This window comes from Scyliorhinus torazame, chromosome 27 (genome assembly GCF_047496885.1).
Source record: "Scyliorhinus torazame isolate Kashiwa2021f chromosome 27, sScyTor2.1, whole genome shotgun sequence".
Classification (NCBI taxonomy): Eukaryota; Metazoa; Chordata; class Chondrichthyes; order Carcharhiniformes; family Scyliorhinidae; genus Scyliorhinus; species Scyliorhinus torazame.
In genome coordinates this window covers 392,489-418,030 of record NC_092733.1, presented here as the reverse complement: position 1 = coordinate 418,030, position 25,542 = coordinate 392,489, and the positions used below count along the sequence as shown (strand labels likewise).

Here is a 25,542-nt window from a genome sequence, read left to right as displayed (position 1 = left end):
GGGGCTGCGGCCATCGGAGCCTGGCAGAACAGGGTCCGAGTGGTCTAGCCGGGGTGGAAAGTTGGGGGGGGGAAGGAACCAAGGGTAGGGGGAGGAGTTTTACAAGAGGCAGTGGACGGGAGGAGCTGGAGACCTGGGGTGGGGGTGGGGGGGCGGGGGGTGGGAGCTGTGTAAGATTAAGGGTGACTACGGGTAATCCCTGATTTATTTTTGTCATTTGTTTATGTAAACATGCGGGTTGAGGTTTGGGGGTTGGTGGGCGGATGGGATCGTTGTTATTATGGGGATTGACATATCTTGCTGATTATTGTTTATTGTTGATGGGTGTAAATGTGGGAGAAAATGTGAAAATGGAGGAGAATTAAAAAATTTTTAAAAAAAAGATAAAGATGCATGGCATTAAGGGGAAAGTAGTAGCATTGATAGAGGATTGGTTAATTAATAGAAAGCAAAGAGTGGGGATTAATGGGTGTTTCTCTGGTTGGCAATCAGTAGCTAGTGGTGTCCCTCAGGGGTCAGTGTTGGGCCCACAACTGTTCACAATTTACATAGATGATTTGGAGTTGGGGACCAAGGGCAATGTGTCCAAGTTTGCAGACGAGACTAAGATAAGTGGTAAAGCAGAAAGTGCAGAGGATACTGGAAGTCTGCAGAGGGATTTGGATAGGCTAAGTGAATGGGCTAGGGTTTGGCAGATGGAATACAATGTTGACAAATGTGAGGTTATCCATTTTGGTAGGAATAACAGCAAAAGGGATTATTTAAATGATAAAATATTAAAACATGCTGCTGTGCAGAGAGACATGCGTGTGCTAGTGCATGAGTCGCAAAAAGTTGGTTTACAGGTGCAACAGGTGATTAAGAAGGCAAATGGAATTTTGTCCTTCATTGCTAGAGGGATGGAGTTTAAGACTAGGGAGGTTATGCTGCAATTGTATAAGGTGTTAGTGAGGCCACACCTGGAGTATTGTGTTCAGTTTTGGTCTCCTTACTTGAGAAAGGACGTACTGGCACTGGAGGGTGTGCAGAGGAGATTCACTAGGTTAATCCCAGAGCTGAAGGGGTTGGATTACGAGGAGAGGTAGAGTAGACTGGGACTGTACTCTTTGGAATTTAGAAGGATGAGGGGGGATCTTATAGAAACATATAAAATTATGAAGGGAATAGATAGGATAGATGCGGGCAGGTTGTTTCCACTGGCGGGTGAAAGCAGAACTAGGGGGCATAGCCTCAAAATAAGGGGAAGCAGATTTAGAACTGAGTTTAGGAGGAACTTCTTCACCCAAAGGGTTGTGAATCTATGGAATTCCTTGCCCAGTGAAGCAGTAGAGGCTCCTTCATTAAATGTTTTTAAGATAAAGATAGATAGTTTTTTGAAGAATAAAGGGATTAAGGGTTATGGTGTTCGGGCCGGAAAGTGGAGCTGAGTCCACAAAAGATCAGCCATGATCTCATTGAATGGTGGAGCAGGCTCGAGGGGCCAGATGGCCGACTCCTGCTCCTAGTTCTTATGTACAGCAATAGTTTCAAGGTCATCATTAGTTTCAATTCCAGATATTTTATTGAGTCTACATTCCACCACCTGCCGGGTTGGGATTCGAACCCAGGTCCTCAAATCATTACCCTGGGTCTCTGGATTACTAGTTCAGCGACAATACCACAACGCCACTGCCTCCCGCGCTTCGAATGGCAATTTGTGCCTCAAACTGTAACAAAGGTCTCTTCAGTGGGCAGAGATTGACATGTACAAAAGCCAACACAATCTGCCAGGCAATAAATTCAGCACAAGCTCAGATAACATATCTGCACTCGTTAGAATGAAGCAGTGAGTACCTGGAGTCCCATTCTGTTCTCTGTTCTTGAGATAGGTTTTTGTATCCCCAGCTGAGCAGAGTGGAGAGACACGGCGTGATGATATGAAATAGTATCTGGAAAATTAAGAAACTGCCAACAACAATGACATAACACACATCCATTCCAGCTGGTCCCCTGCAAAGAAAACATAGAAAGCACAGCTCAGTCAGTGAAATGAGCAGTGAGTCAAATACAAGCGTTCACATTCACTCCCTGACTCACATGACAGGAGGAAACAATTCCGTTCTGTGATGTCAGCTCTTGTACTTTAGAAGGACACATTTAAAAATCTGTTCAATCTAAGAATGTTTAACACTAATCTGCCTAATCAGTGTAATAAATAGAAACTCCTGGTTCCCGCACTTTGCAAGTTAATCTGATCAGATTCATATTGAACAGTAAAAGTGCAGTTTATAACCTGTCCTGTATAAACTCTGAGGTTCAGCAGTAAACAGAAATGTGTCAATTTGGCAGATAGTCACTAAAAAGACCATCCTCAAGAACCTGTCCAACTCGTTTGAGATTATTTCTGGAAAGAGTCTGTCAGACTTCACTCTTTCACATTTCAAATTCTGAACACTCAGTAAAAATATTTGTTCTCATGTATCCTCTGTCTAGATCATTTGCCAATGAATTTAAAGCTAGCATCCCGAGTTAATGAGCTCTTTGCAAAAGGAATAGATTTTCTCGATCAAACTGTTCTTCATCTTAAAATCTTGTATGAGCCACCTCTCTGTTCCGTGGATAATATTCTCTTCATATCATTTAGAATGGCTTCCTTGCCTTTACACTCTTTCTCAATGTGTAAACCCAATAATGTGTGCTTTTTCTTAACCACCTTTACCTTACCCTGCCAGCCTTCAGGTTTTGTGGATATGGATACTGTTGTCTTCTGGCTCCCATAGGTTAGAAATAATCACACTTTAGACACAAAATTACTGGAGGTTCACTGAATGTATTTCTTGCTGCTCTCTACAGGGCTGGTGGACTGACCGACTAATACACTGTTACCCGGACTCCTGCATTGCCACAGTGAATGTGGAATCTCAGGATTTATATTCACATATCGATTAGTTCCTGAATAATTTTCTGAATAAATCTTTTTGAATAATATAGCAATATATCCCTCCTTAGAAAAAGCGTCTATATAAATCTAACTGTCCCAATCTCTAATTTTTTTTGTAAAGATTAACAATCAACTTTTATAAAACTGTATATGTGTTATAAACGTAAACTTTTATAAACCGTGGGCAGCATGGTAGTACAGTGGTTAGCACTGTTGCTTCACAGCGCCAGGGACCCAGGTTAGATTCCCGGCTTGGGTCACTGTCTGTGTGGAGTCTGCACGTTCTCCCCGTGTCTATCCTCCGGGTGCTCCGGTTTCCTCCGACATGTACCAAAAAAAATCTGCTGTTGGGTGAATTGGACATTCTGAATTCTCCCTCTGTGCACCTGAACAGGCGCCGGAGTGTGGCGACTAGGGGATTTTCACAGTAACGTAATTGCAGTGTTAATGTAAGCCTACTTGTGACAATAATAAAGATTATTATAAAAAAACAGAACATTTTACGGGTCACTTGTAGCTTGTTTTCTTTCTCAAAATATTATTCACAGTATTGTTTCGGTGTTAGGTGCTGTGCCTTTGTCTTGTGGATTTGGTCTTCATTGCTGCCGGTGACGAGTTGGTACCCTGCACTGTTGATGTTGTGAGTGTTACTCCTGAGTTTGAAGGAGTCCATGTTTGATGTTGTTAATGTTGCGTCATCAACTGGTAACAGTGTTGATGTTCAACTCTTGTTGGTGATAGTTTGATGATATCATGTTAGACAGTGATGTTGCTGATGGTTTGATGTTATCATGTTGGACAGTGATGTTGCTGATGGTTTGATGTTATCTTGTTGAGACAGTGATGTTGCTGATGGTTTGATGTTATCATGTTGGACAGTGATGTTGCTGATGGTTTGATGGTATCTTGTTGAGACAGTGATGTTGCTGATGGTTTGATGTTATCATGTTGAGACAGTGATGTTGCTGATGGTTTGATGTTATCATGTTGGACAGTGATGTTGCTGATGGTTTGATGTTATCATGTTGGACAGTGATGTTGCTGATGGTTCAATGTTATCATGTTGAGACAGTGATGTTGCTGATGGTTTGATGTTATCATGTTGGACAGTGATGTTGCTGATGGTTCAATGTTATCATGTTGGACAGTGATGTTGCTGATGGTTCAATGTTATCATGTTGAGACAGTGATGTTGCTGATGGTTTGATGTTATCGTGTTGAGACAGTGATGTTGCTGATGGTTTGATGTTATCTTGTTGAGACAGTGATGTTGCTGATGGTTGGATGTTATCATGTTTGACAGTGATGTTGCTGATGGTTTGATGTTATCATGTTGGACAGTGATGGTGCTGATGGTTCGATGTTATCTTGTTGGACAGTGATGGTGCTGATGGTTCAATGTTATCATGTTGGACAGTGATGGTGCTGATGGTTCGATGTTATCTTGTTGGACAGTGATGGTGCTGATGGTTCGATGTTATCTTGTTGGACAGTGATGGTGCTGATGGTTTGATGTTATCTTGTTGGACAGTGATGCTGCTGATGGTTCGATGTTATCTTGTTGGACAAAGAACAAAGAACAAAACAAAGAAATGTACAGCACAGGAACAGGCCCTTCGGCCCTCCAAGCCCGTGCCGACCATACTGCCCGACTAAACTACAATCTTCTACACTTCCTGGGTCCGTATCCTTCTATTCCCATCCTATTCATATATTTGTCAAGATGCCCCTTAAATGTCCCTATCGTCCCTGCCTCCACTACCTCCTCCGGTAGTGAGTTCCAGGCACCCACTACCCTCTGCGTAAAAAACTTGCCTCGTACATCTACTCTAAACTTTGCCCCTCTCACCTTAAACCTATGCCCCCTAGTAATTGACCCCTCTACCCTGGGGAAAAGCCTCTGACTATCCACTCTGTCTATGCCCCTCATAATTTTGTATACCTCTATCAGGTCGCCCCTCAACCTCCTTCGTTCCAGTGAGAACAAACCGAGTTTATTCAATCGCTCCTCATAGCTTATGCCCTCCATACCAGGCAACATTCTGGTAAATCTCTTCTGCACCCTCTCTAAAGCCTCCACATCCTTCTGGTAGTGTGGCGACCAGAATTGAACACTATACTCCAAGTGTGGCCTAACTAAGGTTCTATACAGCTGCAACATGACTTGCCAATTCTTATACTCAATGCCCCGGCCAATGAAGGCAAGCATGCCGTATGCCTTCTTGACTACCTTCTCCACCTGTGTAGCCCCTTTCAGTGATCTGTGGACCTGTACTCCTAGATCTCTTTGACTTTCAATACTCTTGAGGGTTCTACCATTCACTGTATATTCCCTACCTGCATTAGCCCTTCCAAAATGCATTACCTCACATTTGTCCAGGTTAAACTCCATCTGCCATCTCTCCGCCCAAGTCTCCAGACAATCTAAATCCTGCTGTATCCTCAGACAGTCCTCATCGCTATCCGCAATTCCACCAACCTTTGTGTCGTCTGCAAACTTACTAATCAGACCAGTTACATTTTCCTCCAAATCATTTATATATACTACAAAGAGCAAAGGTCCCAGCACTGATCCCTGTGGAACACCACTGGTCACAGCCCTCCAATTAGAAAAGCATCCCTCCATTGCTACCCTCTGCCTTCTATGGCCTAGCCAGTTCTGTATCCACCTTGCCAGTTCACCCCTGATCCCGTGTGACTTCACCTTTTGTACTAGTCTACCATGAGGGACCTTGTCAAAGGCCTTACTGAAGTCCATATAGACAACATCTACTGCCCTACCTGCATCAATCATCTTAGTGACCTCCTCGAAAAACTCGATCAAGTTAGTGAGACACGACCTCCCCTTCACAAAACCGTGCTGCCTCTCACTAATACGTCCATTTGCTTCCAAATGGGAGTAGATCCTGTCTCGAAGAATTCTCTCCAGTAATTTCCCTACCACTGAAGTAAGGCTCACCGGCCTGTAGTTCCCGGGATTATCCCTGCCACCCTTCTTAAACAGAGGAACAACATTGGCTATTCTCCAGTCCTCCGGGACATCCCCTGAAGACAGCGAGGATCCAAAGATTTCTGTCAAGGCCTCAGCAATTTCCTCTCCAGCCTCCTTCAGTATTCTGGGGTAGATCCCATCCGGCCCTGGGGACTTATCTACCTTAATATTTTTTAAGACACCCAACACCTCGTCTTTTTGGATCACAATGTGACCCAGGCTATCTACACCCCCTTCTCCAGACTCAACATCTACCAATTCCTTCTCTTTGGTGAATACTGATGCAAAGTATTCATTTAGTACCTCGCCCATTTCCTCTGGCTCCACACATAGATTCCCTTGCCTATCCTTCAGTGGGCCAACCCTTTCCCTGGCTACCCTCTTGCTTTTTATGTAAGTGTAAAAAGCCTTGGGATTTTCCTTAACCCTATTTGCCAATGACTTTTCATGACCCCTTCTAGCCCTCCTGACTCCCTGCTTAAGTTCCTTCCTACTTTCCTTATATGCCACACAGGCTTCGTCTGTTCCCAGCCTTTTAGCCCTGACAAATGCCTCCTTTTTCTTTTTGACGAGGCCTACAATATCATTCGTCATCCAAGGTTCCCGAAAATTGCCGTATTTGTCTTTCTTCCTCACAGGAACATGCCTGTCCTGTATTCCTATCAACTGACACTTGAAAGCCTCCCACATGTCAGATGTTGATTTGCCCTCAAACATCCGCCCCCAATCTATGCTCTTCAGTTCCCGCCTAATATTGTTATAATTAGCCTTCCCCCAATTTAGCACATTCATCCTCGGACCACTCTTATCCTTGTCCACCAGTACTTTAAAACTTACTGAATTGTGGTCACTGTTACCGAAATGCTCCCCTACTGAAACATCTACCACCTGGCCGGGCTCATTCCCCAATACCAGGTCCAGTACCGCCTCTTCCCTAGTTGGACTGTTTACATATTGTTTTAAGAAGCCCTCCTGGATGCTCCTTACAAACTCTGCCCCGTCTAAGCCCCTGGCACTAAGTGAGTCCCAGTCAATATTGGGGAAGTTGAAGTCTCCCATCACCACAACCCTGTTGTTTTTACTCTTTTCCAAAATCTGTCTACCTATCTGCTCCTCTATCTCCCGCTGGCTGTTGGGAGGCCTGTAGTATACCCCCAACATTGTGACTGCACCCTTCTTATTCCTGATCTCTACCCATATAGCCTCACTGCCCTCTGAGGTGACCTCTCGCAGTACAGCTGTGATACTCTCCTGAACAAGTAGCGCAACTCCGCCTCCCCTTTTACATCCCCCTCTATCCCGCCTGAAACATCTAAATCCTGGAACGTTTAGCTGCCAATCCTGCCCTTCCCTCAACCAGGTCTCTGTAATGGCAACAACATCATAGTTCCAAGTACTAATCCAAGCTCTAAGTTCATCTGCCTTACCCGTAATGCTCCTTGCATTAAAACATATGCACTTCAGGCCACCAGACCCGCTGTGTTCAGCAACTTCTCCCCGTCTGCTCTGCCTCAGAGCCACACTGTCCATATTCCCTAGTTCTCCCTCAACGCTCTCACCTTCTGACCTATTGCTCCCGTGCCCACCCCCCTGCCATACTAGTTTAAACCCTCCCGTGTGACACTAGCAAATCTCGCGGCCAGGATATTTATGCCTCTCCGGTTTAGATGCAACCCGTCCATCTTATACAGGTCACACCTGCCCCGGAAGAGCTCCCAGTGGTCCAGATAACCGAAACCCTCCCTCCTACACCAGCTGTTTAGCCACGTGTTTGTCTGCTCTATCTTCCTATTTCTAGCCTCACTGGCACGTGGCACAGGGAGTAATCCCGAGATTACAACCCTCGAGGTCCTGTCTTTTAACTTTCTGCCTAGCTCCCTGAACTCCTGCTGCAGGACCTCATGCCTCTTCCTGCCTATGTCGTTAGTACCAATATGTACAACGACCTCTACCTGTTTGCCCTCCCCCTTCAGGATTCCCTCTACCCGTTCGGAGACATCCTGGACCCTGGCACCAGGGAGGCAACATACCATCCTGGAGTCTCTTTCACGTCCACAGAAGCGCCTATCTGTTCCCCTGACTATAGAGTCCCCTATAACTATTACTCTTCTGCGCTTTGACCCTCCCTTCTGAACATCAGAGCCAGCCGTGGTGCCACTGCTCTGGCTGCTGCTGTTTTCCCCTGATAGGTTATCCCCCCCGACAGTATCCAAAGGGGTATACCTGTTCGAGAGGGGGACAACCACAGGGGATTCCTGCACTGACTGCCTGCCCTTTCTGGTGGTCACCCATTTCTCTGCCTGCACCTTGGGTGTGACCACACTTACATAACTGCGATCTATGACGCTTTCCGCCACCTGCATGCTCCTAAGTGCATCCAATTGCTGCTCCAACCGAACCATGCGGTCTGTGAGGAGCTGCAGTTGGGTGCACTTTCTGCAGATGAAGCCATCCAGGACGCTGGAAGCCTCCCGGACCTGCCACATCTCACAGTCAGAGCACAGCACCCCTCTAACTGACATTGCGTCAATTAATTAAAATTAAAATTAGTCTTTTTTTTGATAAATACTTTTTTTTTTTTTAAATTACAAAGTTACTGTCAACTATCTGTTTCCTAGCACTAGATTTCTAATAGAAATGCGATAGCTAACTATAATATCCTCCGATCTCTGGCTTAGATATCCTCTAAATTATAATTAAGTTATTATGTTTAATTAGTTCCCAAATAGTCAAAAAAATTTAGGTTAGAATCCCAACCAGCCACTCAGGTCACAGCTTTTCTGTCCCCCCCGACACACACAATTTGAAAAAAGGTATAAAAGTAAAAATCACTTGCTTACCTTCTGAGATGTTCTCAGGTTCTCTCGCTGACAGAGACTGCTCCTCCACCTCCAATCCTTGGCCTGCACAATGCTAATAATATATAATATAATATGGCACTTACCTTACACCAATGGGTCTTATTATTAGGTTAGAGGAGGAGGGTGGGTGGGAGACACTACACGTGTAGTGTCTCGGGTTTCCTCTCCACCAGAATTTATTGGGGGGGGGGGGGACTTGCCAGAGGTCGAACTTCCGGTTCCCGCCGAAATCCAAAGGGCTGCTCCTGTAAAGGTAAGTGCTTTTAAACTAACTACTCACCTCCCAGAAGGCCCCTGCGCACCGCTGCCGCCGAAATCCAAAGGGCTGCTCCTGTAAAGGTAAGTGCTTTTAAACTAACTACTCACCTCCCAGAAGGCCCCTGCGCACCGCTGCCGCCGAAATCCAAAGGGCTGCTCCTGTAAAGGTAAGTGCTTTTAAACTAACTACTCACCTCCCAGAAGGCCCCTGCGCACCGCTGCCGCCGAAATCCAAAGGGCTGCTCCTGTAAAGGTAAGTGCTTTTAAACTAACTACTCACCTCCCAGAAGGCCCCTGCGCACCGCTGCCGCCGAAATCCAAAGGGCTGCTCCTGTAAAGGTAAGTGCTTTTAAACACTTGGACAGTGATGTTGCTGATGGTTTGATGGTATCTTGTTGAGACAGTGATGTTGCTGATGGTTCAATGTTATCATGTTGGACAGTGATGTTGCTGATGGTATTGATGTTATCTTGTTGGACAGTGATGGTGCTGATGGTTCGATGTTATCTTGTTGGACAGTGATGTTGCTGATGGTTTGATGGTATCTTGTTGAGACAGTGATGTTGCTGATGGTTTGATGTTATCATGTTGGACAGTGATGTTGCTGATGGTTTGATGTTATCTTTTGAGACAGTGATGTTGCTGATGGTTTGATGTTATCTCGTTGAGACAGTGATGTTGCTGATGGTTCGATGTTATCGTGTTGAGACAGTGATGTTGCTGATGGTTTGATGTTATCTTGTTGAGACAGTGATGTTGCTGATGGTTTGATGTTATCATGTTTGACAGTGATGTTGTTGATGGTTTGATGTTATCATGTTGGACAGTGATGTTGCTGATGGTTTGATGTTATCTTGTTGAGACAGTGATGTTGCTGATGGTTTGATGGTATCTTGTTGAGACAGTGATGTTGCTGATGGTTTGATGTTATCATGTTGGACAGTGATGTTGCTGATGGTTTGATGTTATCTTTGAGACAGTGATGTTGCTGATGGTTTGATGTTATCGTGTTGAGACAGTGATGTTGCTGATGGTTTGATGTTATCTTGTTGAGACAGTGATGTTGCTGATGGTTTGGTGTTATCATGTTTGACAGTGATGTTGTTGATGGTTTGATGTTATCATGTTGGACAGTGATGTTGCTGATGGTTTGATGTTATCTTGTTGAGACAGTGATGTTGCTGATGGTTTGATGGTATCTTGTTGAGACAGTGATGTTGCTGATGGTTTGATGTTATCATGTTGGACAGTGATGTTGCTGATGGTTTGATGTTATCATGTTGGACAGTGATGTTGCTGATGGTTCGATGTTATCATGTTGGACAGTGGTGTTGCTGATGGTTTGATGTTATCATGTTGAGACAGTGATGTTGCTGATGGGTTGATGTTATCATGTTGGACAGTGATGTTGCTGATGGTATTGATGTTATCTTGTTGGACAGTGATGGTGCTGATGGTTCGATGTTATCTTGTTGGACAGTGATGTTGCTGATGGTTTGATGGTATCTTGTTGAGACAGTGATGTTGCTGATGGTTTGATGTTATCATGTTGGACAGTGATGTTGCAGATGGTTTGATGTTATCATGTTGGACAGTGATGTTGCTGATGGTTTGATGTTATCTTGTTGAGACAGTGATGTTGCTGATGGTTTGATGTTATCATGTTGGACAGTGATGTTGCTGATGGTTTGATGTTATCTTGTTGAGACAGTGATGTTGCTGATGGTTTGATGTTATCATGTTGAGACAGTGATGTTGCTGATGGTTTGATGTTATCATGTTGGACAGTGATGTTGCTGATGGTTTGATGTTATCTTGTTGAGACAGTGATGTTGCTGATGGTTTGATGTTATCTTGTTGAGACAGTGATGTTGCTGATGGTTTGATGTTATCGTGTTGAGACAGTGATGTTGCTGATGGTTTGATGTTATCTTGTTGAGACAGTGATGTTGTTGATGGTTTGATGTTATCATGTTGAGACAGTGATGTTGCAGATGGTTTGATGTCATCATGTTGGACAGTGATGTTGCTGATGGTTTGATGTTATCTTGTTGAGACAGTGATGTTGCTGATGGTTTGATGTTATCTTGTTGAGACAGTGATGTTGCTGATGGTTTGATGTTATCGTGTTGAGACAGTGATGTTGCTGATGGTTTGATGTTATCTTGTTGAGACAGTGATGTTGCTGATGGTTTGATGTTATCATGTTTGACAGTGATGTTGCTGATGGTTTGATGTTATCTTGTTGGACAGTGATGTTGCTGATGGTATTGATGTTATCTTGTTGAGACAGTGATGTTGCTGATGGTTTGATGTTATCATGTTGAGACAGTGATGTTGCTGATGGTTTGATGTTATCATGTTTGACAGTGATGTTGCTGATGGTTTGATGTTATCTTGTTGGACAGTGATGTTGCTGATGGTATTGATGTTATCTTGTTGGACAGTGATGTTGCTGATGGTTTGATGTTATCTTGTTGAGACAGTGATGTTGCTGATGGTTTGATGTTATCTTGTTGGACAGTGATGTTGCTGATGGTATTGATGTTATCTTGTTGGACAGTGATGTTGCTGATGGTTTGATGTTATCATGTTGAGACAGTGATGTTGCTGATGGTTTGATGTTATCGTGTTGAGACAGTGATGTTGCTGATGGTTTGATGTTATCTTGTTGAGACAGTGATGTTGCTGATGGTTTGATGTTATCTTGTTGGATAGCGAGGACGCACTGCACCAGGCCGGAGAATCTGGCTGCCGGCGAGGACGCACTGCACTAGGCCGGAGAATCTCGCTGCCGGCGAGGACGCACTGCACCAGGCCGGAGAATCTGGCTGCCGGCGAGGACGCACTGCACCAGGCCGGAGAATCTCACTGCCGGCGAGGACGCACTGCACCAGGCCGGAGAATCTCACTGCCGGCGAGGACGCACTGCACCAGGCCGGAGAATCTCGCTGCCGGCGAGGACGCACTGCACCAGGCCGGAGAATCTCACTGCCGGCGAGGACGCACTGCACCAGGCCGGAGAATCTCGCTTCCAGCGAGGACGCACTGCACCAGGCCGGAGAATCTCGCTGCCGGCGAGGACGCACTGCACCAGGCCGGAGAATCTCGCTGCCGGCGAGGGCGCACTGCTCAAGGCCGGAGAATCTCGCTGCCGGCGAGGACGCACTGCACCAGGCCGGAGAATCTCGCTGCCGGCGAGGACGCACTGCACCAGGCCAGAGAATCTCGCTGCCGGCGAGGACGCACTGCACCAGGCCGGAGAATCTCGCTGCCGGCGAGGACGCACTGCACCACGCCGGTGAATCTCGCTGCCGGCGAGGACGCACTGCACCAGGCCAGAGAATCTCACTGCCGGCGAGGACGCACTGCACCAGGCCGGAGAATCTCGCTGCCGGCGAGGGCGCACTGCACCAGGCCGGAGAATCTCGCTGCCGGCGAGGACGCACTGCACCAGGCCAGAGAATCTCACTGCCGGCGAGGACGCACTGCACCAGGCCGGAGAATCTCACTGCCGGCGAGGACGCACTGCACCAGGCCGGAGAATCTCGCTGCCGGCGAGGACGCACTGCACCAGGCCGGAGAATCTCACTGCCGGCGGGGACGCACTGCACTAGGCCGGAGAATCTCGCTGCCGGCGAGGGTGCACTGCACCAGGCCGGAGAATCTCACTGCCGGCGAGGGTGCACTGCACCAGGCCGGAGAATCTCACTGCCGGCGAGGGCGCACTGCACCAGGCCGGAGAATCTCGCTGCCGGCGAGGACGCACTGCACCAGGCCGGAGAATATCTCTGCCGGCGAGGGTGCACTGCACCAGGCCGGAGAATATCTCTGCCGGCGAGGGTGCACTGCACCAGGCCGGAGAATATCTCTGCCGGCGGGGACGCACTGCACTAGGCCGGAGAATATCTCTGCCGGCGAGGACGCACTGCACCAGGCCGGAGAATCTCGCTGCCGGCGAGGGTGCACTGTACCAGGCCGGAGAATCTCGCTGCCGGCGAGGACGCACTGCACCAGGCCGGAGAATCTCGCTGCCGGCGAGGGCGCACTGCACTAGGCCGGAGAATATCTCTGCCGGCGAGGACGCACTGCACCAGGCCGGAGAATCTCACTGCCGGCGAGGACGCACTGCACTAGGCCGGAGAATCTCGCTGCCGGCGAGGACGCACTGCACCAGGCCGGAGAATCTCGCTGCCGGCGAGGACGCACTGCACCAGGCCGGAGAATCTCACTGCCGGCGAGGGCGCACTGCACTAGGCCGGAGAATATCTCTGCCGGCGAGGACGCACTGCACCAGGCCGGAGAATCTCGCTGCCGGCGAGGGTGCACTGCACCAGGCCGGAGAATCTCGCTGCCGGCGAGGACGCACTGCACCAGGCCGGAGAATCTCGCTGCCGGCGAGGACGCACTGCGCCGGGCCGGTGAATCTCACTGCCGGCGAGGACGCACTGCGCCAGGCCGGAGAATCTCGCTGCCGGCGAGGACGCACTGCACCAGGCCGGAGAATCTCGCTGCCGGCGAGGACGCACTGCACCAGGCCGGAGAATCTCGCTGCCGGCGAGGACGCACTGCACCAGGCCGGTGAATCTCACCGCCGGCGAGGACGCACTGCACCAGGCCGGAGAATCTCGCTGCCGGCGAGGACGCACTGCACCAGGCCGGAGAATCTCGCTGCCGGCGAGGACGCACTGCACCAGGCCGGAGAATCTCGCTGCCGGCGAGGACGCACTGCACCAGGCCGGAGAATCTCGCTGCCGGCGAGGACGCACTGCGCCGGGCCGGTGAATCTCACTGCCGGCGAGGACGCACTGCACCAGGCCGGAGAATCTCGCTGCCAGCGAGGACGCACTGCACCAGGCCGGAGAATCTCACTGCCGGCGAGGGCGCACTGCACCAGGCCGGAGAATCTCACTGCCGGCGAGGACGCACTGCACCAGGCCGGAGAATCTCGCTGCCGGCGAGGACGCACTGCACCAGGCCGGAGAATCTCACTGCCGGCGAGGGCGCACTGCACCAGGCCGGAGAATCTCACTGCCGGCGAGGGCGCACTGCACCAGGCCAGAGAATCTCATTACCGGCGAGGACGCACTGCACCAGGCCGGAGAATCTCGCTGCCGGCGAGGACGCACTGCACCAGGCCGGAGAATCTCGCTGCCGGCGAGGGTGCACTGCACCAGGCCGGAGAATCTCGCTGCCGGCGAGGACGCACTGCACCAGGCCGGAGAATCTCATTACCGGCGAGGACGCACTGCACCAGGCCGGAGAATCTCGCTGCCGGCGAGGACGCACTGCACCAGGCCGGAGAATCTCGCTGCCGGCGAGGACGCACTGCACCAGGCCGGTGAATCTCAATGCCGGCGAGGACGCACTGCACCAGGCCGGAGAATCTCGCTGCCAGCGAGGACGCATTGCGCCGGGCCGGTGAATCTCACTGCCGGCGAGGATGCACTGCACCAGGCCGGAGAATCTCCCTGCCGGCGAGGACGCACTGCACCAGGCCGGAGAATCTCATTACCGGCGAGGACGCACTGCACCAGGCCGGAGAATCTCGCTGCCGGCGAGGACGCACTGCACCAGGCCGGAGAATCTCGCTGCCGGCGAGGACGCACTGCACCAGGCCGGAGAATCTCGCTGCCGGCGAGGACGCACTGCACCAGGCCGGAGAATCTCACTGCCGGCGAGGACGCACTGCGCCGGGCCGGTGAATCTCACTGCCGGCGAGGACGCACTGCGCCGGGCCGGTGAATCTCACTGCCGGCGAGGACGCACTGCACCAGGCCGGAGAATCTCGCTGCCGGCGAGGGCGCACTGCACCAGGCCGGAGAATCTCGCTGCCGGCGAGGACGCACTGTACCAGGCCGGAGAATCTCGCTGCCAGCGAGGACGCACTGCACCAGGCCGGAGAATCTCACCGCCGGCGAGGACGCACTGCACCAGGCCGGAGAATCTCACCGCCGGCGAGGACGCACTGCACCAGGCCGGAGAATCTCCCTGCCGGCGAGGACGCACTGCTCCAGGCCGGAGAATCTCGCTGCCGGCGAGGACGCACTGCACCAGGCCGGAGAATCTCGCTGCCGGCGAGGACGCACTGCACCAGGCCGGAGAATCTCACCGCCGGCGAGGACGCACTGCACCAGGCCGGAGAATCTCGCTGCCGGCGAGGGTGCACTGCACCAGGCCGGAGAATCTCGCTGCCGGCGAGGACGCACTGCACCAGGCCGGAGAATCTCGCTGCCGGCGAGGGCGCACTGCACCAGGCCGGAGAATCTCACTGCCGGCGAGGGCGCACTGCACCAGGCCGGAGAATCTCGCTGCCGGCGAGGGCGCACTGCACCAGGCCGGAGAATCTGGCTGCCGGCGAGGGCGCACTGCGCCAGGCCGGAGAATCTCGCTGCCAGCGAGGACGCACTGCACCAGGCCGGAGAATCTCGCTGCCGGCGAGGGTTCACTGCACCAGGCCGGAGAATCTCGCTGCCGGCGAGGGCGCACTGCACCAGGCCGGAGAATCTCGCTGCCGGCGAGGACGCACTGCACCAGGCCGGAGAATCTCGCTGCCGGCGAGGGCGCACTGCACCAGGCCGGAGAATCTGGCTGCCGGCGAGGGCGCACTGCACCAGGCCGGAGAATCTCACTGCCGGCGGGGACGCACTGCACCAGGCCGGAGAATCTCGCTGCCGGCGAGGACGCACTGCACCAGGCCGGAGAATCTCACTGCCGGCGAGGACGCACTGCACCAGGCCGGAGAATCTCGCTGCCGGCGAGGGCGCACTGCACCAGGCCGGAGAATCTCGCTGCCGGCGAGGGCGCACTGCACCAGGCCGGAGAATCTCGCTGCCGGCGAGGGCGCACTGCACCAGGCCGGAGAATCTCGCTGCCGGCGAGGGCGCACTGCACCAGGCCGGAGAATCTCGCTGCCGGCGAGGGCGCACTGCACCAGGCCGGAGAATCTCGCTGCCAGCGAGGACGCACTGCACCAGGCCGGAGAATCTCACTGCCGGCGAGGACGCACTGCACCAGGCCGGAGAATCTCACTGCCGGCGAGGACGCACTGCACCAGGCCGGAGAATCTCGCTGCCGGCGAGGATGCACTGCACCAGGCCGGAGAATCTCGCTGCCGGCGAGGGCGCACTGCACCAGGCCGGAGAATCTCGCTGCCGGCGAGGGCGCACTGCACCAGGCCGGAGAATCTCACTGCCGGCGAGGACGCACTGCACCAGGCCGGAGAATCTCGCTGCCGGCGAGGATGCACTGCACCAGGCCGGAGAATCTCACTGCCGGCGAGGACGCACTGCACCAGGCCGGAGAATCTCGCTGCCGGCGAGGACGCACTGCACCAGGCCGGAGAATCTCGCTGCCGGCGAGGACGCACTGCACCAGGCCGGAGAATCTCGCTGCCAGCGAGGGTGCACTGCACCAGGCCGGTGAATCTCACTGCCGGCGAGGACGCACTGCACCAGGCCGGAGAATCTCGCTGCCGGCGAGGACGCACTGCACCAGGCCGGAGAATCTCGCTACCGGCGAGGGCGCACTGCACCAGGCCGGAGAATCTCGCTGCCGGCGAGGGCGCACTGCGCCAGGCCGGAGAATCTCGCTGCCGGTGAGGGCGCACTGCACCAGGCCGGAGAATCTCGCTGCCGGCGAGGACGCACTGCACCAGGCCGGAGAATCTCGCTGCCGGCGAGGACGCACTGCACCAGGCCGGAGAATCTCGCTGCCGGCGGGGACGCACTGCACCAGGCCGGAGAATCTCGCTGCCAGCGAGGACGCACTGCTCCAGGCCGGAGAATCTGGCTGCCGGCGAGGACGCACTGCACCAGGCCGGAGAATCTCACTGCCGGCGAGGACGCACTGCTCCAGGCCGGAGAATCTGGCTGCCGGCGAGGACGCACTGCACCAGGCCGGAGAATCTCACTGCCGGCGAGGGCGCACTGCGCCGGGCCGGTGAATCTCACTGCCGGCGAGGACGCACTGCACCAGGCCGGAGAATCTCGCTGCCGGCGAGGGCGCACTGCACCAGGCCGGAGAATCTCATTGCCGGCGAGGACGCACTGCACCAGGCCGGAGAATCTCGCTGCCGGCGGGGACGCACTGCACCAGGCCGGAGAATCTCGCTGCCGGCGAGGACGCACTGCACCAGGCCGGAAAATCTCGCTGCCGGAGTGGGCGCATTGCACCAGGCCGGAGAATCTCACTGCCGGCGAGGACGCACTGCACCAGGCCGGAGAATCTCGCTGCCGGCGAGGACGCACTGCACCAGGCCGGAGAATCTCGCTGCCGGCGAGGGTGCACTGCACCAGGCCGGAGAATCTCGCTGCCGGCGAGGACGCACTGCACCAGGCCGGAGAATCTCGCTGCCGGCGGGGACGCACTGCACCAGGCCGGAGAATCTCCCTGCCGGCGAGGACGCACTGCACCAGGCCGGAGAATCTCGCTGCCGGCGAGGGCGCACTGCACCAGGCCGGAGAATCTCGCTGCCGGCGAGGGTGCACTGCACCAGGCCGGAGAATCTCGCTGCCGGCGAGGGCGCACTGCACCAGGCCGGAGAATCTCACTGCCGGCGGGGACGCACTGCACCAGGCCGGAGAATCTCGCTGCCGGCGAGGATGCACTGCACCAGGCCGGAGAATCTCGCTGCCGGCGAGGACGCACTGCACCAGGCCGGAGAATCTCGCTGCCGGCGAGGACGCACTGCACCAGGCCGGAGAATCTCGCTGCCGGCGAGGACGCACTGCGCCGGGCCGGAGAATCTCGCTGCCGGCGAGGGTGCACTGCACCAGGCCGGAGAATCTCGCTGCCGGCGAGGACGCACTGCACCAGGCCAGAGAATCTCACTGCCGGCGAGGGCGCACTGCACCAGGCCGGTGAATCTCGCTGCCGGCGAGGACGCACTGCACCAGGCCGGAGAATCTCGCTGCCGGCGAGGACGCACTGCACCAGGCCGGAGAATCTCGCTGCCGGCGAGGACGCACTGCACCAGGCCGGAGAATCTCCCTGCCGGCGAGGGTGCACTGCACCATGCCGGAGAATCTCGCTGCCGGCGAGGACGCACTGCACCAGGCCGGAGAATCTCGCTGCCGGCGAGGGCGCACTGCACCAGGCCGGTGAATCTCGCTGCCGGCGGGGACGCACTGCACCAGGCCGGAGAATCTCGCTGCCGGCGAGGACGCACTGCGCCGGGCCGGTGAATCTCACTGCCGGCGAGGACGCACTGCACCAGGCCGGAGAATCTCGCTGCCGGCGAGGGCGCACTGCACCAGGCCGGAGAATCTCATTGCCGGCGAGGACGCACTGCACCAGGCCGGAGAATCTCGCTGCCGGCGGGGACGCACTGCACCAGGCCGGAGAATCTCGCTGCCGGCGAGGACGCACTGCACCAGGCCGGAGAATCTCGCTGCCGGAGTGGGCGCATTGCACCAGGCCGGAGAATCTCACTGCCGGCGAGGACGCACTGCACCAGGCCGGAGAATCTCGCTGCCGGCGAGGACGCACTGCACCAGGCCGGAGAATCTCGCTGCCGGCGAGGGTGCACTGCACCAGGCCGGAGAATCTCGCTGCCGGCGAGGACGCACTGCACCAGGCCGGAGAATCTCGCTGCCGGCGGGGACGCACTGCACCAGGCCGGAGAATCTCCCTGCCGGCGAGGACGCACTGCACCAGGCCGGAGAATCTCGCTGCCGGCGAGGGCGCACTGCACCAGGCCGGAGAATCTCGCTGTCGGGAAGGGCGCACTGCACCAGGCCGGAGAATCTCGCTGCCGGCGAGGACGCACTGCACCAGGCCGGAGAATCTCGCTGCCGGCGAGGGTGCACTGCACCAGGCCGGAGAATCTCGCTGCCGGCGAGGACGCACTGCACCAGGCCGGAGAATCTCGCTGCCGGCGAGGGTGCACTGCGCTGGGCTGGAGAATGCGGCTGGCTGACTGGAGATTCCCGCCCGGTGTTCTGCTCGTTGGATCCAGAATGATAAATGCCTAAAACGACGCGGGAAGAACTTCTCAGAAGATACATGGAGGCCACGTGGGGTTGAAGAAACGTAAGCTCAGAGCCACACCAGCTGTAGTGGATAGGAAGGCACAAAAAACATTGAAAATATGGTATCATAGAACATATTAAAGATGGCACAGTCACCAAATCGCGCAGCCCGTTGGACCCTTTTACAGGGACGGGACATCACGGTAAGAACATAGAAAATACAGCACAGAACAGGCCCTTCGGCCCACGATGTTGTTCCGAACCTTTGTCCTAGATTAATCATAGATTATCATTGAATTTACAGTGCAGAAGGAGGCCATTCGGCCCCGAGTCTGCACCGGCTCTTGGAAAGAGCACCCCACCCAACCTCAACACCTCCACCCAACACCAAGGGCAATTTTGGACACTATGGGCAATTTATCATGGCCAATCTACCTAACCTGCACATCTTTGGACTGTGGGAGTAAACCGGAGCACCCGGAGGAAACCCACGCAGACACGGGGAGGACGGGCAGACTCCGCACAGACAGTGACCCAAGCCGGAATCGAACCTGGGACCCTGGAGCTGTGAAGCAATTGTGCTATCCACAATGCTACCGTGCTGCCCTTAAGAACAAATAAATAATTTTACCGTAATCCATGTACCTATCCAATAGCTGCTTGAAGGTCCCTAATGTTTCCGACTCAACTACTTCCACAGGCAGTGCATTCCATGCCCCCACTACTCTCTGGGTAAAGAACCTACCTCTGATATCCCTCCTATATCTTCCACCTTTCACCTTAAATTTATGTCCCCTTGTAATGGTTTGCTCCACCCGGGGAAAAAGTCTCTGACTGTCTACTCTATCTATTCCCCTGATCATCTTATAAACCTCTATCAAGTCGCCCCTCATCCTTCTCCGTTCTAATGAGAAAAGGCCTAGCACCCTCAACCTTTCCTCGTAAGACCTACTCTCCATTCCAGGTAACATCCTGGTAAATCTCCTTTGCACCTTTTCCAAAGCTTCCACATCCTTCCTAAAATGAGGCGACCAGAACTGTACACAGTACTCCAAATGTGGCCTTACCAAAGTTTTGTACAGCTGCATCATCACCTCACGGCCTTAAATTCAATCCCTCTGTTAATGAACGTGAGCACACCATAGGCCTTCTTCACAGCTCTATCCACTTGAGTGGCAACTTTCAAAGATGTATGAACATAGACCCCAAGATCTCTCTGCTCCTCCACATTGCCAAGAACTCTACCGTTTCCCCTGTATTCCGCATTCATATTTGTCCTTCGAAAATGGACAACCTCACACTTTTCAGGGTTAAACTCCATCTGCCACTTCTCAGCCCAGCTTTGCATCCTATCTATGTCTCTTTGCAGCCGACAACAGCCCTCCTTACTATCCACAACTCTATCGGTTAGCCAGTTTGTTATCCAACTGGCCAAATTTCCCACTATCCCATGCCTCCTTACTTTCTGCAGAAGCCTACCATGGGGAACCTTATCAAATGTCTTACTAAAATCCATGTACACTACATCCACTGCTTTACATTCATCCACATGCTTGGTCACCTCCTCAAAGAATTCAATGAGACTTGTAAGGCAAGACCTACCCCTCACAAATCCGTGCTGACTATCCCTAATCAAGCAGTGTCTTTCCAGATGCTCAGAAATCCTATCCTTCAGTACCCTTTCCATGACTTTGCCTACCACCGAAGTAAGACTAACTGGCCTGTAATTCCCAGGGTTATCCCTAGTCCCTTTTTTGAACAGGGGCACGGCATTCGCCACTCTCCAATCCCCTGGTACCACCCCTGTTGACAGTGAGGACGAAAAGATCATTGCCAACGGCTCTGCAATTTCATCTCTTGCTTCCCATAGAATCCCTGGATATATCCCGTCAGGCCCGCAGGTATCGCTAACAGATTGGTGACCGACGTGGTTCTCGGTTTTGGCATCCCCCGCTATTCTGGTGAACTGCTGCGACGACAATAATCTCTCTCTCAATGTCATGTGAGAGTGCCTTTAAGAAATGGATGTTTAAGCAATGTACCTTTAAGAAATGCAGTGATGTCAGAGTGTGGGTGGAACTGGGCTTTAGATCAGCCATTTTGAAGTTAGCAAGCTGATATATCTCTGCCATCCAACAGAAAATATGTATTAACTGTGACCTGGTGTGGTACTGTTTTGAAGGTTTGAAGCCTTTTGGGTGTTTGAAGGAACATTTTGAAGGATTATTTAGTGTTGTATTATTTTCGGGGTTGTATGAAGGAGATTGTCATCGACTTCAGGAAGTGTAGTAGAGAACATGCCCCTGTCTACATCAATGGGAACGAAGTAGAAAGGGTCGAGAGATCAAGTTTTTAGGTGTCCAGATCACCAACAGCCTGTCCTGGTCCCCCCAGGCCGACACTATAGTTAAGAAAGCCCAACAATGACTCTACTTTCTCACAAGACTAAGGAAATTTGGCATGTCAGCTTCGACCCTCACCAACTTCTGCAGATGCACCATAGAAAGCATTCTTTCTGGTTGTATCACAGCTTGGTTTGGATCCTGCTCTGCCCAAGACCGCAGGAAACTACAAACGATTGTGAATGTAGCCCAGTCCATCACGTAAACCAGCCTCCCATCCATTGACTCTATAATTCCCGCTGCCTCGGAAAGGCAACCAGCATAATTAAGGGCCCCACGCACCCCGGACATACTCTCTTCCACCTTCTTCCGTCAGGAAAAAGATACAAAAGTTTGAGGTCACGTTCCAACCGACTAGAGAACAGCTTCTTCCCTGCTGCCATCAGACTTTTGAATGGACCTACCCTGTATTAAGTTGATCTTTTCTCTACACCTTGCTATAACTGTAACATTATATTCTGCAGTCTCTCCTTCCTTCCCTATGTACGGTCTGCATTGTTTGTCCAGCATGCAAGAAACAATACTAATACACGTGACAATAATAAATCAAATCAAAGACTTGTGGGAGAAATCCGGAGCACCCGGAGGAAACCCACGCAGACACAGGGAGAACGTGCAGACTCCGCACAGACAGTGACCCAAACCGGGAATCGAACCCGGGACTCTGGAGCTGTGAAGCAACTGTGCTAACCACTGTGCTGCCGTGCTGGATCCCTCAGTTTCCTATGCTTTTCAATGGCAAGGTAGTTACTTTTAACATGTGACCTTTACAATAATGCGAGGCACTGCCAGGTAAATCGCCCTTCTCCCAGCTGTGATTCTTAGCTTTTCTCCCAGCCAGTGCAACAATTACATTCTTACAATGAGGCAACAACAAAATATAATCATCTCTTGGCAGTGATCACGCTTCAGACACAAAATTTTGGAGCAAAATTGAGTGTTTTACAAACCAGTTAGGAACCAGTAATGATTAGTATATCATTGGCAAAGTTTGATATCTCAATTACCCAGAATAAAGCCACAAAATTCCAGGTTTTAAAAAGACAAAATAAGCTTTCCTATACAAAGTCTGAAAAGTAAAATAATCCACAATATTTATCTTATACTTGAACATTCAGAATTAACATCAGGAAAAAATGAGGCAAACTGTAGTCAAACCTACTACACTGTACATTAAAAGGCAGACGCAGCAAAGACGGATCGCATGGATTTCTCACCAGCCTAACCCAGACGTCAGTCACCACCGTGAGTCACAATGTCTCAAAATTCTCTCTCCTTATGGACGGATTTCAAGTCTTCAGTTTTGAAGATTGTGTCTGTGAATTTTGTAAAACCTGCTCCAAATCAGATTACCTTTGCAGCAACTGCTCATCCCTGAAGGTTCTCCCTCCTCCTGAGGCTAAATTCCACAGGATTCACAAAAGTGCTTTCCTAACTGGAATTACCCCCAGTCTCAACTCTGTTCCTGTGCCTGGCTCCCTGGGCTTTCTGTGCCCTAACGGCCTGGCACATAACCAGTGACCGTCCGCCATCCTCTCCGCCGCCCAGACTCCGCCACGGCCCCCCGGCCGGAACCCCCCCAGGGCTCTGTGTGGCCCAGTTGTCTGGGGTCTGGGATCCAGCCCGTTGCTCAGCTGCAGCTCCACCATCTCCATGACAACATCTCTCTCGCGGTCCACACAAAGCTGCATCTCTCTGGACAACAGGATCAGTTCTCATTTTCTGGCTATTTTTTCTACTTTGGTTCAGTTAAACCTGCACAGGGGTTAGCACTGGGGCCTCACCGCGCCGGGGTCCCGGGTTCGATTCCCGGCTGGTCTCCGTGCGGAGTGACCCCGGGGGGGGGGGGGGAGTGACCCCGGGGGGGGGAGTGACCCCGGGGGGGGGAGTGACCCCGGGGGGGGGGGGAGTGACCCCGGGGGGGGGGGGGAGTGACCCCGGGGGGGGGGGGAGTGACCCCGGGGGGGGGAGTGACCCGGGGGGGGGGGGGGAGTGACCCCGGGGGGGGGGGAGTGACCCCGGGGGGGGGGGGGAGTGACCCCGGGGGGGGGGGGGGAGTGACCCGGGGGGGGGGGGGGAGTGACCCCGGGGGGGGGGGGAGTGACCCGGGGGGGGGGGGAGTGACCCCGGGGGGGGGGGGGAGTGACCCGGGGGGGGGGGGGGGGAGTGACCCGGGGGGGGGGGGGGGGGAGTGACCCGGGGGGGGGGGGGGGGGAGTGACCCGGGGGGGGGGGGGAGTGACCCGGGGGGGGGGGGGGGGGAGTGACCCGGGGGGGGGGGGGGGGGGGAGTGACCCGGGGGGGGGGGGGAGTGACCCGGGGGGGGGGGGGAGTGACCCCGGGGGGGGGGGAGTGACCCGGGGGGGGGGGGGGGGGGGAGTGACCCGGGGGGGGGGGGGGGAGTGACCCGGGGGGGGGGGGGAGTGACCCGGGGGGGGGGGGGGGGGGGGGAGTGACCCCGGGGGGGGGGGGGGGGAGTGACCCCGGGGGGGGGGGGAGTGACCCGGGGGGGGGGGGGGGGGGAGTGACCCGGGGGGGGGGGGAGTGACCCGGGGGGGGGGGGGGGGGGGAGTGACCCCGGGGGGGGGGGGGGGAGTGACCCCGGGGGGGGGGGGGGGGGGGAGTGACCCCGGGGGGGGGGGGAGTGACCCCGGGGGGGGGGGGGGGAGTGACCCCGGGGGGGGGGTGGAGTGACCCCGGGGGGGGGGGGAGTGACCCCGGGGGGGGGGGAGTGACCCCGGGGGGGGGGAGTGACCCCGGGGGGGGGGGGGGGGAGTGACCCCGGGGGGGGGGTGGAGTGACCCCGGGGGGGGGGGGGAGTGACCCCGGGGGGGGGGTGGAGTGACCCCGGGGGGGGGGGGGGGGGGAGTGACCCCGGGGGGGGGGGAGTGACCCGGGGGGGGGGGGGGGAGTGACCCCGGGGGGGGGGTGGAGTGACCCCGGGGGGGGGGGGGAGTGACCCCCGGGGGGGGGGGAGTGACCCCGGGGGGGGGGAGTGACCCCGGGGGGGGGGATTCCGTCAGTTTGCGAAACTCACTTGTTGGAGACCGGGTCCGGCGCATGCTCAGAGCCGCCACATTCCTCACACCGGAACCGGAAAACCGTAAATCACTTCCGGTACCATCGAGCCCCCATTAAGAACAAGCAGGGGGTGTAATATCCCCCAGACACCAGCAGGGGGGTGTAATATCCCCCAGACACCAGCAGGGGGGTGTAATATCCCCCAGTAACCAGCAGGGGGGGTGTAATATCCCCCAGTAACCAGCAGGGGGTGTAATATCCCCCATTCACCAGCAGGAGGGTGTAATATCCCCCAGTAACCAGCAGGGGGTGTAATATCCCCCAGTAACCAGCAGGGGGTGTAATATCCCCCATTCACCAGCAGGAGGGTGTAATATCCCCCAGACACCAGCAGGGGGGTGTAATATCCCCCAGACACCAGCAGGGGGGTGTAATATCCCCCAGTAACCAGCAGGGGGGGTGTAATATCCCCCAGTAACCAGCAGGGGGTGTGTAATATCCCCCAGTAACCAGCAGGGGGTGTAATATCCCCAGTCACCAGCAGGGGGTGTAATATCCCCCAGTAACCAGCAGGGGGGTGTAATATCCCCCAGTAACCAGCAGGGGGGTGTAATATCCCCCAGTAACCAGCAGGGGGGTGTAATATCCCCCAGACACAAGCAGGGGGGTGTAATATCCCCCAGACACCAGCAGGGGGGTGTAATATCCCCCAGACACCAGCAGGGGGGTGTAAAATCCCCCAGACACCAGCAGGGGGGTGTAATATCCCCCAGTCACCAGCAGGGGGGTGTAATATTCCCCAGACACCAGCAGGGGGGTGTAATATCCCCCAGACACCAGCAGGGGGTGTAATATCCCCCAGTAACCAGCAGGGGGGTGTAATATCCCCCAGTCACCAGCAGGGGGGTGTAATATCCCCCAGTCACCAGCAGGGGGGTGTAATATCCCCCAGACACCAGCAGGGGGGTGTAATATCCCCCAGTCACCAGCAGGGGGGTGTAATATCCCCCAGTCGCCAGCAGGGGGGTGTAATATCCCCAGACACCAGCAGGGGGGTGTAATATCCCCCAGACACCAGCAGGGGGGTGTAATATCCCACAGTAACCAGCAGGGGGGTG

General features: G+C 54.3%; 1 protein-coding gene across 4 annotated transcripts in view; it reads right to left on the bottom strand.

Annotated features, from left to right (window-relative positions):
• Nucleotides 1-24,501, bottom strand: part of LOC140403112 (TLC domain-containing protein 4-B-like) — a 107,420-nt gene extending 82,919 nt beyond the window's left edge. Inside the window, exons 1-2 of one of the 4 annotated variants that reach the window (XM_072490740.1) lie at nucleotides 24,441-24,501; nucleotides 1,834-1,989 (exon numbers count right to left, since the gene is read on the bottom strand). In XM_072490740.1, the coding sequence (XP_072346841.1) occupies nucleotides 1,834-1,976 (143 nt within the window). In that variant the 5' untranslated portion in view covers nucleotides 1,977-1,989; nucleotides 24,441-24,501. Of the gene's footprint in view, nucleotides 1-1,833; nucleotides 1,990-22,621; nucleotides 23,163-23,188; nucleotides 23,210-24,440 lie in introns of those variants that run through there. The other 3 variants (XM_072490744.1, XM_072490742.1, XM_072490743.1) reach the window with 3 other exon arrangements.
• Nucleotides 24,502-25,542: the final 1,041 nt, after the last annotated feature.